At 44.8% G+C, this 14,367-nt stretch overlaps 1 protein-coding gene across 2 annotated transcripts in view; it reads left to right on the forward strand.

Annotated features, from left to right (window-relative positions):
* Nucleotides 1-14,367, forward strand: part of Slco3a1 (solute carrier organic anion transporter family member 3A1) — a 304,202-nt gene that overhangs the window by 51,945 nt on the left and 237,890 nt on the right. For both annotated transcript variants that reach the window (XM_047542190.1, XM_047542191.1), the window contains exon 2: nucleotides 10,746-11,211. In XM_047542190.1, the coding sequence (XP_047398146.1) occupies nucleotides 10,746-11,211 (466 nt within the window). The remainder of the gene's footprint in view (nucleotides 1-10,745; nucleotides 11,212-14,367) is intronic.

Raw genomic sequence — 14,367 nt, forward strand, 5'->3', positions numbered from 1 at the left:
ATGGTAACTGTAGACAGATGGGGTGTGGCTAGAGGAAGTAGGTCATGCCTTCGGGGACTATATCTTGTCCCTGGCTTCTCTCTCTCTCTCTGTGTCTCTCTGTCTCTCTCTCTGTCTCTGTCTCTCTCTCTCTGTCTCTGTCTGTCTGTCTCTCTCTCTCTCTCTCTGCTTCCTGGCCACTGTGGGCTGGGTAGCTTTCCTCCACCATATCCTTCTGCCTCACCTCAGGTCCAGAGCAATGGAGTCAGCTGACACACCCTCTGTTAACTCTTCCTCTGAAGAGGATTCCTCACATCCAGCAGGTTGAGGCACTGTGGTCACATCATGCACTGATAATAACCTCTCCACTGTTAAAGATGTGCCTGTGTTCAGTTACAGGCACATCTTTGGGTTCTTATTTTGGTACCTATTGGTACAGCATTTTTAACACCTTGAACTTGTAATATGCATCCAAGAAATAGTAAAATGACTCACAAGGGAGTGAAGCCAATTAGCTATGTGTCTACTTTTCTTCTACCATGAGGAATAAAGCTGGACTGGGTATTAGGTGATCTCCCAGTCATTGACAGGTGTGTGATCTGCGTAGGTGACTTCACTCCTCTGGGTTTCTGGTTCTTCCAAGCCAGCTGTGGGGAAGGAGCTGAATGAGCAACATTCACTTTTGCAGTGCTGTCTATTAGGCCTACCATCAAGCACTATGCCTCAGGTGAAGCCAAGGGTATTTTGTGCCTGAGATATACTATAATGATTGGAAGGATCGAGAGCCAAATGAGAGCAGTGAGCTGGTGAGGGCAGGTGGACAAAGATGAGCTCTTTGATATGTGTGGTTGTTTCCTTCCCAGCTTTGACACCAAAATTAGATACCCTTATTCTTCTAGAAGCTTTTTAATGCCGCAGATAGGCAGGTGCTGCCTTGTTCTGACCTATGCTTATCTTACACCAGGAGGCACAAGCTCTTATATTCTTATCAGCTTATTTGTGGGGTTCATTTCCAAAAGATATTATAATTAGGTGGAAGTAGATTATCTTGGTATTTAGGATTTAACCTGTCTGATAAAGCTTGGTATGACCCGTGTGGTAATTTACTCTTGAGGAATTTATATACAGTGATTTTGTATCCAAGCCTGGTGGAAGCAGTTTGTAAACAACTTGTTTCTGTGGAATTAGAAGTAGAATTTGAGGTCAAGAAGAAGAAGAAATGAAATATATAATCTTAGTTCTGACATCTTACACTATTTCTCTATCATGGCCGTATGAGATTCCTAGTAAGCAAAGCACAAGGAAAAATACAACTATATATAATTGTTTATTAGCCTTTGGTTGCTGGGCAATTAGTGTGGGAGAAATAAGAAAATTAGTTCCTATGAGAAGCAGAACTTTTTCTAGCACTTGATTAAAAACATTTCTTATATCAGCTTTAAGACACACACACACACACACACACACACACACACACACATTTTTTTCAAGGAATGCCTACTTTTTCTAAAAAAAAAAGAATTCTAAAAGAAGTTCCAAGTTCAAGGGAGTTTCTGAAAATACAACATAATTGTTTTTTGATAAATAATTGACAGTGACTGTCATAAGTTTTGTGGTAAAGAAAGCTATTTATCTTGGTTTAAACCAGAGGTTTAAAAATTACATGTGTCCTCATGTATTCCTACATAATTTTTAAAATAATAACTGATTTTTCCTTTTTTTGTAGCAAGTCTGGTTTGCTAATTGCTTGGGGCTGTATCTGCTTACCTGGTTGTGTCCCACAACCTTCTGACTTAGATCCGGGCTGCCTCATTGAGGCAGGGGCACAGTGCTTGGTCACTCAGGAGCTCTGGGATCCCTGGGGTCTTCATGACCTTCAGTGAGATGATTAGCTATCTTCTCCCTGGTCAGGTTCCTCATCTGTAAAATTTGGACAGTAATATCATGCACCTTGTAGAATCATAGTGTAGAATAAACACACCAGTGTGTATAAAGCACTCAGTACCCTACCTGGCTTAAATAATTAACATGTTTGATATGACTAACTAATGGTGCCCCATTCCAGAGTCTGCCCAATGTGGCTTTCCTTCCCCATTGCTGGGTACTTACTGTGCTTTCTTTGTGTACTGGCTGTAAGCTTCTCTTTATTGTGGTGGAGAGAAACTTTATTTACTCTTTATGATAATTGCCTATTTCTACAGTGTCATCTCCATTACACTGGGCCAGCATGGGGATCAAGTCTTAACGAACTTTGCGTCTCCAGCCTTTGGATCAGAGCCAGGCACATGGCATAGGTACTCACTGTGGGGTTTTCAGTTCATCTGACAGCAAGTCAGGGCCCTAGAGCATATACAGAAGCCTGATTCAGTGAAAACAATTCTACCTAGGGTGGATATGTGTATGCACAGATTGTTAGTGCATTAGACTAAAATCTTTCTTAAGACCATGCCTGGTCTTCTATACTTTATTGTTGGATACTGAGGAAAGCATTTAACTCCTTTTGTTCTTGAATTTCTCTAATAAAAGAGATTTGGCACCACGTAAATTGTGAGTTGGAACAATTCTCAGTTGTTTTGTGAAAGGTGCTAAACACAAACTATTAATAAGAGTCCTCCTGATGCCAGAATATCTGGTAATGAGTTTAAAGCTCAGGTACCAAGTGGGAGAACATTCTATTAGCTGACTGTACCCAGAGGGATGGGTAGCCTTTGTTTTTCCATGATAGAGCAAAGAGCTACAGAGAAAAATCAATATGAGATTTTTAAGTTTGAAGCAATTACTTTGAGTGATTTTTTAAGAAGGAAATTGTAAACTATTACACAGTCTCTTAGAATAAGTTGAACATGAAAATTCACTGGATACAAGGAATAATTAGGAAAAAAAAATCTGCCAATGTTGTACTTTAGGGCCATTTAGGGAAGGCAGCAGGAGAGAAGAAAGGAGAGAAACTAGGGGGCTGTAGGGAGGGAAATGGTCTGAAGAAGATGCAGATGATGAACTAGAGGAAAATGCAGGACATAGCAGAGATGCAGTCTCAGAGACCATGGAAGCCTTTCCAAAGCCAGGCAGGCTGAGGCTGTCGCTCTCATTCAAGGTGATTAGAGAAAATGATAGTGCTCCTGATAAAGGCCCAGATACAGAGCGTGACACAGAAGTGGCCACAGAGGAGCAGGTGGCCCTCAAGATCCTGCTGCAATGAAGGGAAAAGTCATGTGCAACTGTATGCACACCTGTCGTCACAGTGACCACCATGCAGAGTGTTTCTCCATTGGAACCTTGTGACAAGTCGTAAGGCTGGAATTGTCACCTCCATATTATAGACTGGAAGGGGAGTGGCAGGGCTAAGTGTCTTGCCTAGGGTTACCCAGTTACTGCAAGCCTCTCAGATTGCACACGTGTTTCTCTGCTCACCCCCCTAGGAGAAGACATGTCCTTGGAACGTCAGATAAGAAATTCAGCTTGTTTTGAAATTATTTCCGTGGTACTAGAAAACAAAAAGAAACTTGCATTAAAACTGCCGAGAATGAATTTTCCATGGTAGCAACAGGAGTGCTTTATAAACTTGTTATCATTGATGCTTTTGACGGGTGCTGGAGGCCAGAATCAGTATCTAAGAGATCCTCTACAAAATTCTTACTCTGCTTTAAAAACAAACAAATGAAAAAAACTGGTTTTAAAACCACACCCATTTATTGCAATGTATCTGAGCCTAAGATGGACCAAATCATCCCAGAAATAAAGCAGCATTGACTTTCTTTCCTGGTGGACTTATGAAGCAGGAGGGGGCTCTGTGCCACCACAGCAAGTACAAGAGGCCGCACCTGCCGTCCTCTGGTACCTGCTTCTGCAAACCTGGGATCCTGCAATTCACAAGGGAATGTGCTTTGTGTACCGTTCCCCCAGGGCACTAAATCACTTGCTCCTAGGAGCTACTGTTTAGATGAAAAACAGAACCATACACTGGGCTGTGCTCAGCTGATGGAATTGCTGTTGCCACTTCATCAGAGGGAAATGATTTCTGGGCTTATGGAGTTAAGCCCCTTGCCCCTATTTCACTATCAGAAGACATATCTTTGGCATGTCAGACCAGAAACTCAAGTAATCCTGCAAATTGCTTTCATAGGATTAAAATAGCAACAGGATCATCTCCACAAACTGGCATTAAGGTTGTACCTAGGATGACTTTGTGTGTGTTTGTGTGTGTGTGTGTGTGTGTGTGTGTGTGTGTGTTAGTAACAGGAGTGCTTCATAAATTTGTTATCAATGGCCCGTGTTTTTATTACCAAAGGAATAATGTGATTTCCTGAGGTGGATTGATGGAGAAATACTAAAGCAGAGGTTTAACATTCTGCTTAGAACTATGGGCCAATTCTGACCTGCTGCCTAATTTTTATAAATAAAGTTTTATTGAAACATAGCCATCCATCTGTTTATGTGTTTTCTACAGATGCTGCTTTTATGTTATAATGGTAGAGTTGAGTAATGACCATATGGCCTGGAAGTTTAAAATATTTACTGTCTGTCCCTTTATAGAAAGTGTGTAGAGCCCTGTTCAGAAATCCCTGATGGGGGGATCCACAGGTCTTTGTAAGACTACCATGAACTTGACATCTCTTGGACTGTTGTTAGCATTTGCTCCTTGACACAGAGCCTTTTTTATCCCATGCCTCCTGTCAGCTGCCACATCTGTTGAATTTGACTTCAGAGACATCTCTCACACAGGTGCTCTTCTTGATGTCATGCCAGCAATAACATGCTGAAACCTCATTTCTGTCAAGATAGTTGCCTCAGCAGTCTCTCCTCACTCCATGCTATGTTATCACAGAGGGGCAGCTCCTGCTCAAGAACCTCCCTTGGCTCCCCATTGACCTCCAAATCAAGGGCCAACTCAGTGAGGCCTTAAAGACATTTTTCTCAGACTACCCACAGTGCTCTGAAGCCACAGGGTATTCCTCCCTTTCCCCAGGGCAAACTAAACTCTCCCTCCACTGAGCCTCCTCAGTGCTACTGATCTTTGCTTCTGGAAAGTTATAACAACTCCTTCCTTCTCAAATTCATTAAAATATCCTTGTATCCCAGGTCTTCTTTCCGCAACATACAGCCAAACATATGTTCTTATTCCCTTGAGCACTCAGGTGTGTGGAATTGAATTTGAAGCTGTAGAACAAAGACCATGCTCATCAATGAAGAGACTAGCTCTTTAATGTGTACCTACTTGTGCCAGCTGCTCTGATGCACGACTTCATTAGTGCTCACAGTGATCCCGGACAGTGGGCTCTTTTGACACAATGAAATGGGAAGGAAATGGAGTCAGGTGAGGGAACATGCAGTCAGGGTTTTCATTGGGGTTTCTATTTGGGAAGGGAGACACAGCTCCCACAGGAAGACGTCAGTCTGGCTGTTTTAAGGAAAGGGAGCTCATTTTATTAGTGGAATGTTAATTGGCTTTAGGAATTACTCAAGCATTATTCCCTGTGCTAAAGATAAGTCACTGTTCAAGAGAACATATACAGGGCACCCTGACTCCAAACATGCAGAGCTGATGCTAGTCGAGAGTATCACATACCAAGCCTCTTGGGGTCTGCTGTCAGGCCATGAGCCAAGGCCCAGAAGTGTATTTGCTTTTTGTCCCTGTGGTGGTTCCTGTCTCAATAGGAACACTTATTGTTGTATCCAGGGCATAGGTGTGGAAACAGACTCAGAAGGATTTATTTGACCAAGTGTCCTCAAAGCCAGATTGGAACTCCAGACTCTTCTACAAAACTTTACCAATAAGACTAGGTGGCATTGTTGTTGACATTTGTGCATCCACAACCTCTGCAGTGTGCACACTCATGTACCTGTGCATGCACACTCCTTCACCTGCCTATGTACTAGAGTCACCAGAGGAATATTGAAAATATGGACACCCAGGCCCACCGCTCATATAGTCCATCAGTCTTGGTGGAGGTTTGGAGAGCAGCACTGTTTTCCTAAAACTCCCCAGGTGACCCCAGTCGGGCCCTCAGCTCTACCACCCAAGCCAATGTAAGAATGTGGGCACATCTCTTGGGAGACTATCTGGAGCTGCTGCTGCTGACCTTAAAAACTTCCTGTCAAGTGAGTGTTGGATAATTTTGCTCCTTTTAAAGATGAGGAAGGGTTCTGCTGCACCTCCCCATGGCCTCCAGGTACCTCCTGTCTTAGAGTATGTATTTCAGTACGGTCCAAAGTCCTCCTTTTGGGGCTGAGTCCTTCTTCCTGCAGTTGGCCTGAGCATGATGCCCAACCCCCAAAGGTGCGCCTTGCAGTGTGTTCTGCAGGCAGGAACTGTCTCTGTGAACTGCAAATGAGGCGGAGGCACTTAACATTCATGTTGAACATAAAAACAAACCCTTTCATCTTCTAAATGGGGACAGGATTGTTGAGGGGAGGAAGGCCAATCAAGCACCTTCTCACACTTATGCAGGCCTGCTTGAATCGAAAACTCGGGGGGTGCCAGGTGTGGTGGTATATGCCTATAATCCCAGTGACTCAGGAGTCTGAGGCAGGAGGAAGGCGAGTTCAAAGCCAGCCTCAGCAACTTAGCAAGGCTCTAAGCAACTTAGTAAGACTAAAGAAAAGGGGGGCGGGTGCTGGGGATGTGGGTCAGTGGTTAAGCATCCCTGGGTTCAATACCTGGTACTGAAACCCAAAACAAAACTCTGGGGGTGAATTTGTGACCATTTAAAATGGAGAACTATAACCCTACATTGATACTGAGTGTGTTCCTGGATAATCAGTGGTAATTCAGCTCCAGGAGGGCATCAGACACTACAGACTCTGTAAAACCTCATGCTAGGGCTGGAAGTATAGCCCAGTGGTAGGGTGCTTGTGTAGCATGTGCAAGGCCCTGGCTTCAATCCCCAGTACACTAAACAGATGCCCCTACCCCCAGGGAAACAAAACAAAACAAAACAAACAAAAACAACCCTCTTTCTTCCAGGTGTTAGCTCAGGGCTGGGGAATCTGTGATTTTAACAAGTGCTCCAGCAGATTGTAAAATGCATTTTTTAAAAAAAATCAATGTAGTAGAAATCTGATAAACATTGCATTCTTTTAATAATAACTTCCTTTCCACTTGGCCTGAGGTGAGGGCATTTCCTCTTTCCTTCTCCCCCTGGAGTTACTGCCCCTTCATCTCCAATTATCAAGATTTTTCCATTAGTCCTGTTACCCCTTAAGTAAAGACCGTCATTCCCTTTAGAATGCAGCTTCTTCATTGCCAAATTGTTCACTGTCACATAAAAGCCACAAGTGGCTTTTATGGCCTCATGCATACTTAATTAGTCCATCTTCTCAAAATTGTGTTTTAAATGAGTGAAGACATTAGCCTCTGATCTAATTGATCTACAAAGCATCATTTCGGAATGTTTGCATAACTTAATTGTGATGGACAGGCATTGCTGAGTCCTGAAAGAGGCCACTGGTCAAGGAGAGAAAGACTCAACTACTTCCTCTCACTCGTGGGGGTGCTCTGCAAAGAGCAGGTTTGAGCCAGGACAAAGAGCTGCAGGCATTATCTGTCTCTAGAAGTGATTATTTTGTGTTTTTCCCACAGCTATCTCTATCCCCACCACCCTTATCTGTCATCATAAACGAGCACACCTGCATGATATTTTATGATGGCTTGCACCTGCTGAAATGGAGCAGTTGACGGGTGTCAGACATGCTGCCTAGGGTGTATGTCATCATGCCTCATGGCAGAAATGAAATGTAATTTGTGCTTCAGTCCTTCCACCTACTGTGTTGCCCTTTACCCCCATGGTGGAGATCACTGGGCAACACCCACAGGTTTGGATCTTAAATGTTCCCCAAAGGCCCACATTTGAAGGCTTGGTTGCCAGTCTGTGGCACTATTGGGAGATGGTAGAAACTTGAGGAAATGAGGCCTAGTGAGAGGAAGGGAGATCATTGGGGGTGTTCCCTTGAAGGGGAAATTGGAACCTTGGCCTGCCTTCCCTCTCCCACTTCCTGGCCACCCAGCTTTGCTCCACCACATACTGCCCACCAGACTGCTCAAAGTGACTCTGTCACACTTGGGTGAACCTGTCTAGATTCGTCCCTGCCCCAGTTCTGCATCTAGGCTGTTATGGGTGCCTCTCAAGCTAGCACAAAGGCCGTGATGGAATCCCCTGAGACCCTCACCAGGTCTTTGGGCTGCCGCCTTCTTGCTCCTATACTGCTTTCCATATTATCTACCTATTAGAGAATTTATTCCATCATGTGTGTTTGTTTTATGTTGGAGAGAAAAAGATAAATGAAACCTTTGTTGGGCGTATTTGAGAGCCATTTTAATGAGGTCAGAAGCAGCTAAACTTCTTTTTTAAACAACTGCAAATACTTGGCATTTGAAAAATAAATATCTAATCATATAACTAGGGCTGAATGAGTTGGAGCTGGCCTTGCCTTGGCTTGGTTAGAAAGCACAGTGGAAATAGGAATATCAATTTGAACCCTGGTGATAGAGGGTGTACATAGATGTTATACCTCCGTAGGACTGGCCCCCTGTCAGTGCTGACAGTGAGACCCCCACAATGTGTCATTATGTTAGCCATGTTAGAATCAGCTGGTGAGCGTTCATAATACCCCAGGATCACAGGCTACTTCCTTGACCAATTGAAACAAACTCCTCCAGAGACCATCTACCTGAAGTTGTCAATGCTCCTCAGCTGCTTTCAGTCTTCATGTGGGGCTGGGAACCACTGGACTAAAGGATCCAGCTTAAATGTGTGTGGTTGAAAAGGAGGCAAAGAAGAACCAGCTTTTCACACTGTTCTTTTTAAAGTAAGGGTAAATGGAGGCATGCTGACCTTCACAGGTACCTGCATCTGTGTATAGACCATTGCAGGGAAGTTGTGTGTGTGTGGATGTTTACAAACGTGTCTCTGTTTATACATTGGGAGGGAAGCGAGCTCCATGTGACTCTTCTTCCTGCCTTGCCTTAGCAGCACACACCCAGTTGGTCGGCCAACCTAGCCCTGACTGTCTGAAATATAACTCTGCTCCTAAAATGCTTCTCATACCTTTTCCCGTTCATTTCCACTAGCCCTGTGTTCATGAGGGCCTTTTCTTTTCCCTTCCCCCCAAACAAACATCTCAGCTGTTTTCTCTATCGACATTCGTTTCTTCATTCTTCCAGCATCCGTTGGCCATACTGGGTGGGACCCTTATGATCTTTTAACATCCTGGATGCTCTCTGGTGATCACAATTAAATGATGATAATGGCGATAACTAATGCTTACCTAACATTTACACATATGCATGATTTATTCTTGGTACCAGCCCTAAGAGAGGTCATTATTATCCCCTCTTTTACAGATAGGAAAGCTAAAGTCCAGAGTGATTTTCCCAAGATCACTCAAGTCAGGATGTACCCAAGAGGTACAACCCTGGAGCCCTGGCTTTGCTTGCTGTCCACATTGTGCTTTGCTACCTCTCTATGTGCTCTGTTCACCAAAGGAGCCAACAGAGTTTGCATACATTATTTGTAAACATTTCTAATCGTCACACCTGTCCTGCCAGGTGGAAGTCATGATTCCTAGTTCACACAACCAGGCTGGGAGAGATTAAAGTCACAGAGCTTATTAAGGAAATATCAGAGGTTCACCAGGGTTTTCTCTATGATGTGCATTCTTTCTAGCACGCCTTGTGGGAAGGCCTCAGTTCCTCATAGCTGGTTCTTTCAACCCCACTCCCAGCAATTCTCCATTCTGAACTGCTGCTGTCAGCTTTGGTTCATGCCCCTTCCTTTGCCTAAGGTGTTCTTCCCTATCAGTAAGGGCCTTGATCAGAGGCCATATCTTATGACAGGGATGCTTGGATTTCCTCTAACACCCTTCATGGAACCTGCAAAGCTTACTCATCTTCCCTGTATCTTAGAAACCCCATAAAAAGCATCTCTACTGGGTTCCCCAGTGTGAGGTTTGCATCAGGAATGGAACCTCCAGTCAATTTGTTACAGTTGGGTGTAGTTTGTTATAGTTGGGTACACATATACCTTTCTGTTAGGTGGCCTTTCAAAGCCAGGTGCCTCTTTCTCATTTTTTCCATCCTTTGTGTCTAGGGCATTGTCAGGCAAACAGCAGATGTTCAGTAAATATTTGTTAAATGTAGAGCAGACAAGAATACAAAGTTGGGGGAGATCATAAAAATATTGCATCTGAGGGTCCTTGGTAGGTCTTTAATGTTTAGAATAGTTACGAGTGTATTTACCTGATGGCCTTTAGGGAAACCTACATCGTTTGGAAATTTCCAGAAGGAACCAGAACTAATAATTATCCGACTGAGATAATCAGTTTGCCATTTAGGATTTCTTTATTTTGCTTAGGCAGGCTTTGCTGACCTCCTGAAAGAGCCTGTGGCTCCTATTGCTTCCCAGCATGAACGTATAGCATGCATTTGCATAAGGTACTAGCATACTGTGGACTTTGGGATTTCTTTGCGACTTCATGGGCTCTAAGTGGTGGAAGCACCTGATATGGGGAAAATGGAGCACCCAAAGAGAGAGAGAACCTCTCAAGGTGCAAACAGGCGCTTAGGCGTCTTTGCTACTATGGAAGTGAATTTTTTAACCGTTGAATTGGGGTTATCATACTTGTAAATGTTTTTCTGATTCTTTGGGTTTCCATCTGCTTCTTTGCAACTGGTACCAATGCCAGGTGGGTGGGAGGGTCTAGGAAGGGCAGGGAGACGCCCCTCGGTGACCCTTTGGATAGGCTTTGAAATGTCCTTTCACCTCTCCCAGGTGAGTGTCCTGACCACCCTGGAGCGCAGGTTCAACCTGCAGAGCGCAGACGTGGGCGTGATCGCCAGCAGCTTCGAGATTGGAAACCTGGCGCTCATCCTCTTCGTGAGCTACTTCGGGGCGCGTGGACACCGGCCGCGCCTCATCGGCTGCGGTGGTATCGTCATGGCGCTGGGCGCGCTGCTCTCGGCGTTGCCAGAGTTCCTGACCCACCAGTACAAGTACGAGGCTGGCGAGATCCGCTGGGGCGCTGAGGGCCGTGACGTCTGCGCTGCCAACGGCTCAGGTGGCGACGAGGGGCCCGACCCTGACCTCATCTGCCGCAACAGGACGGCCACCAACATGATGTACTTGCTGCTCATTGGGGCCCAGGTGCTCCTGGGCATCGGTGCTACCCCCGTGCAGCCCTTGGGGGTCTCCTACATCGACGACCACGTGCGGAGGAAGGACTCCTCGCTTTACATAGGTAGGAGCTGCCCCTGCTGGGTGTGTGCACATGTAACCAGTGTGGTTGACCACTGGGACAGAGGTCAGCCCAGGCACTTTGGTATTGCCGGGCGGGACTGATTCTCAGCCTTGTCTGCACATCGGCAGATTTTGAAAAATACTGATGCTGGTGTTGCCCCCCTCCACCTCGAAATTCTAGTGAAGTTGATCTAGGGTGTAACCTGGGAAGAACATTTTTTTAAAAAGCTCCCCAGGTGATTCTCATGTGCAGAATTTAGCTCCACTGCGCTGGAACCTTAACAAACTTCACATGGGAAGACATGGCCAGGAAAAGTTTTTGTATTTTATCTTTGTGTGTGTGGTGAGGGGCGGGGGTGCTTTGTGCTGTTTGCTCTTAGTCACCAATCAAAATAGTCCCCTGGGCAGTGTTCTTTTTTAGCTCAAAAAGAGAGTGCATTGCTGGCATTTGATATAATTCAAAGTTAGTGATTTCCGATCATGTTTTCAATAATGTGGGTGTGGGCAGGAACTGGATATTTAGGAAGAAATAAAGGATCTGCATATTTAAAAGAACTATTTTGCACTGTCCTAGTTTCTGATATTTTATACTGGAAAGACAGAAGTACTTGCAGGTTAGGGTTAACAGTGATGTGGCAAGTTGCTTGTGTGGTGACTAGTGTCCTCATCCCTGCTTGCAGGCACCATTGTGTGGTCATTTGGAAAGTGAGGACTGCTCTCTTGAGCATTTCCATCTTCTTATTCACCAAGTATAATTTTGCCTTCCATGTATAAGCTGTTGGGTTGTTCTGCCCCATTCCCAGTCACTGAGTCCTAAGCTTTGAAACAATTAACTCTGTCTAGGGAAGCTTTGTGCCTCCTGAATGCAGTGTGCCTTGAGGTGTAAAGTTAATTATAATATGTAGGTTTAAGTTAAACTAGAATTTGAACCAAATTTAACATAAAGCTTCATGTCTGCAAGCTTGCACCTGGCGCTGCCCAAGGTTTCTGAGGTAGAGTGACTTGGAAAGGGTACACACCAGAGTGCTGATCTTCCTCTGTGTCTTTCTGTCCCAGATGTGAAGTGGAGGCCTTTCATGAACAATTATGTGGCAAATGGATGTTTCAGCTCCCTGTGAAGGGAGGCTATGGATGGGAAAGGTAAAGAGTGTTTCTCCCCATCCAGGGCTGTAGCATTGGTGGCCTAGTTGTGACTCACATACCAAACAAGGAGTAGGAGAGAGGACTGCTCAGCAAAGATGACTGCTCCCTCTTATGGTTAGGAAGGACACAGTGGGAGTGGGGACTGAGGTAATCTTTTAGCTTTTGGTATTGGTAAAGTTTGAGTGAAAGGCACCATGTGAATCCATTGCAGACCAGGACCTAGACTATAGCATGTAGCCAAGAAAGGTCTCCTGAGCTCCAGCCAGACAACTTGGCTCCAACTTGACTGCTGTCGCCTTAGTACCCCAGTGGAGTTGTTTTCTAGTAGCAATAATAGCAAGCAGTTAAATCAGAGTGCAGGGAAGGAAGTGGAGGGTGAAAAGCTGAGTTCTTTTCTCTGATGATGGAATCAAGTAGAAAAATCTCTCCCAGTAATTGCCCCTGAAGTCACACTGGTTCTAACTCACCTCTGCTTGAGGCTTGCAGCTGCAGTCTCTGACCCCTTTTTTGGAAGGATACTCTGACAAGTCAGGCTGTGGTATTTCCTCCACTGCACAGATTGGCTTGTATGTGCAAAACTTTAGGATGAGGAAGTGTTTCGGCTTTGGATGTGGGAGTTGGAGACACGTACAATATGGCTTAGCATTCTTGGCAAGGGGCATTCTGTTATGAGGTGTGGTCTGTGGGATTTGCAGTGAGTCTTTGGTAGGAAGAGGGTTTTAATCGAATTTCTACTTGGACTTCTGTTTTTCTCAATGATAGTTAAATAGTTTGCTGAGTGTCTGTATGGTGTGTGGACATCTTAGTGACTCTTTGTCTCTCTGACCAGATTCCAAAATGTGTCAGTGTACAACTGTGGAGATGGCTGCTCTGAGTCTTTCTGAAATGATTTCATGGGTTTGCTTATTAGAAACAGTAGAAAGTAAACCTTTTGCACAGATTGGCCTCACTAGGTGATTTTAATTCCTTGCACGGGTCAAATTCTCCAGGAAGACTATAGCATATGCAGAGAATAACTGGTTCATTCATTTACTATATGAGCCATAAAATAGCATTTGTGATCATGAGAATGCTTTAGCACTTATCTCCTCTAATTGGGCACTTGTTCCTGAAGCCACTTAACCTTGCTTCAGGAAGGATCAATAGGAATATATGTCCTAAGAACTGAGGGATATCCGAAGGAATGACCTGGGACCATAGGTATAAATGTGAATTCATCGGGGTACAATGATATGTGTGTATTCTCTGGTTCCAGCTCCTGCAAAGCTGGTCTGGAGAGAGGCCTATGAATCATTTGGTCACATGCCTAAAGTGTGACACTGGATTAGGGATCGAAAGGATTGTAAATATTGCACATGTAAAACAAAGACTTGTTCACAAGCAGTCCTTTCTTGAGTGTGCTGGGGGAAAGAGAATGAGCAGTGTGCCCTGCCCAGGCTTCAGGTCACTGGTGATGAGACCTGCCTCTGGGTTGCCCACATAGTAGATCACCAGATGGATGCAGTGGGTTCATTTGTGGCTGGGTCAGAGACCCCTAACACATAAAGAAAAGTGAGGTTATCCATCTTGAGTGAAGTTGATAACGTCTCACTGAAATGACTGTTTTCTTTGGCCTCTTGTGGCCCAGCTGTTGCCAGACTCCTAAATTCCTGGGTGGGCCCTTCACAAGGGCTTTCTCTGGCTGCCACCATTCTGCAGTCAGTCCTTTCCAGGGTCAGGAAGGAGCCAGAGGAGCTTATTACCAGGGGACAAAACTGGATGAATGAGGACTCAACTCTGCTGGCAGGCTTTTCAGTACAGCACCATTGCAGAGCTCAGCCCCACGGGGTGGCCAGATAATGACTCGTGGGTGGCACGTGGCACTTTTTTGTTCCTAGAGGAACTGAATGGGCAGGGTGTTGGTGGAAGCCATTTGGTCCCCACTGAGGTCCAACAATTGATCCTTTGGGAGTCTAGTCATGTCTCTAGTTAGCTCCATGTTGTGACCTTCCTTTAGTGCAATTTTCTTAGCTGT

This window comes from Sciurus carolinensis, chromosome 2, assembly GCF_902686445.1.
Source record: "Sciurus carolinensis chromosome 2, mSciCar1.2, whole genome shotgun sequence".
Lineage (NCBI taxonomy): Eukaryota > Metazoa > Chordata > Mammalia > Rodentia > Sciuridae > Sciurus > Sciurus carolinensis.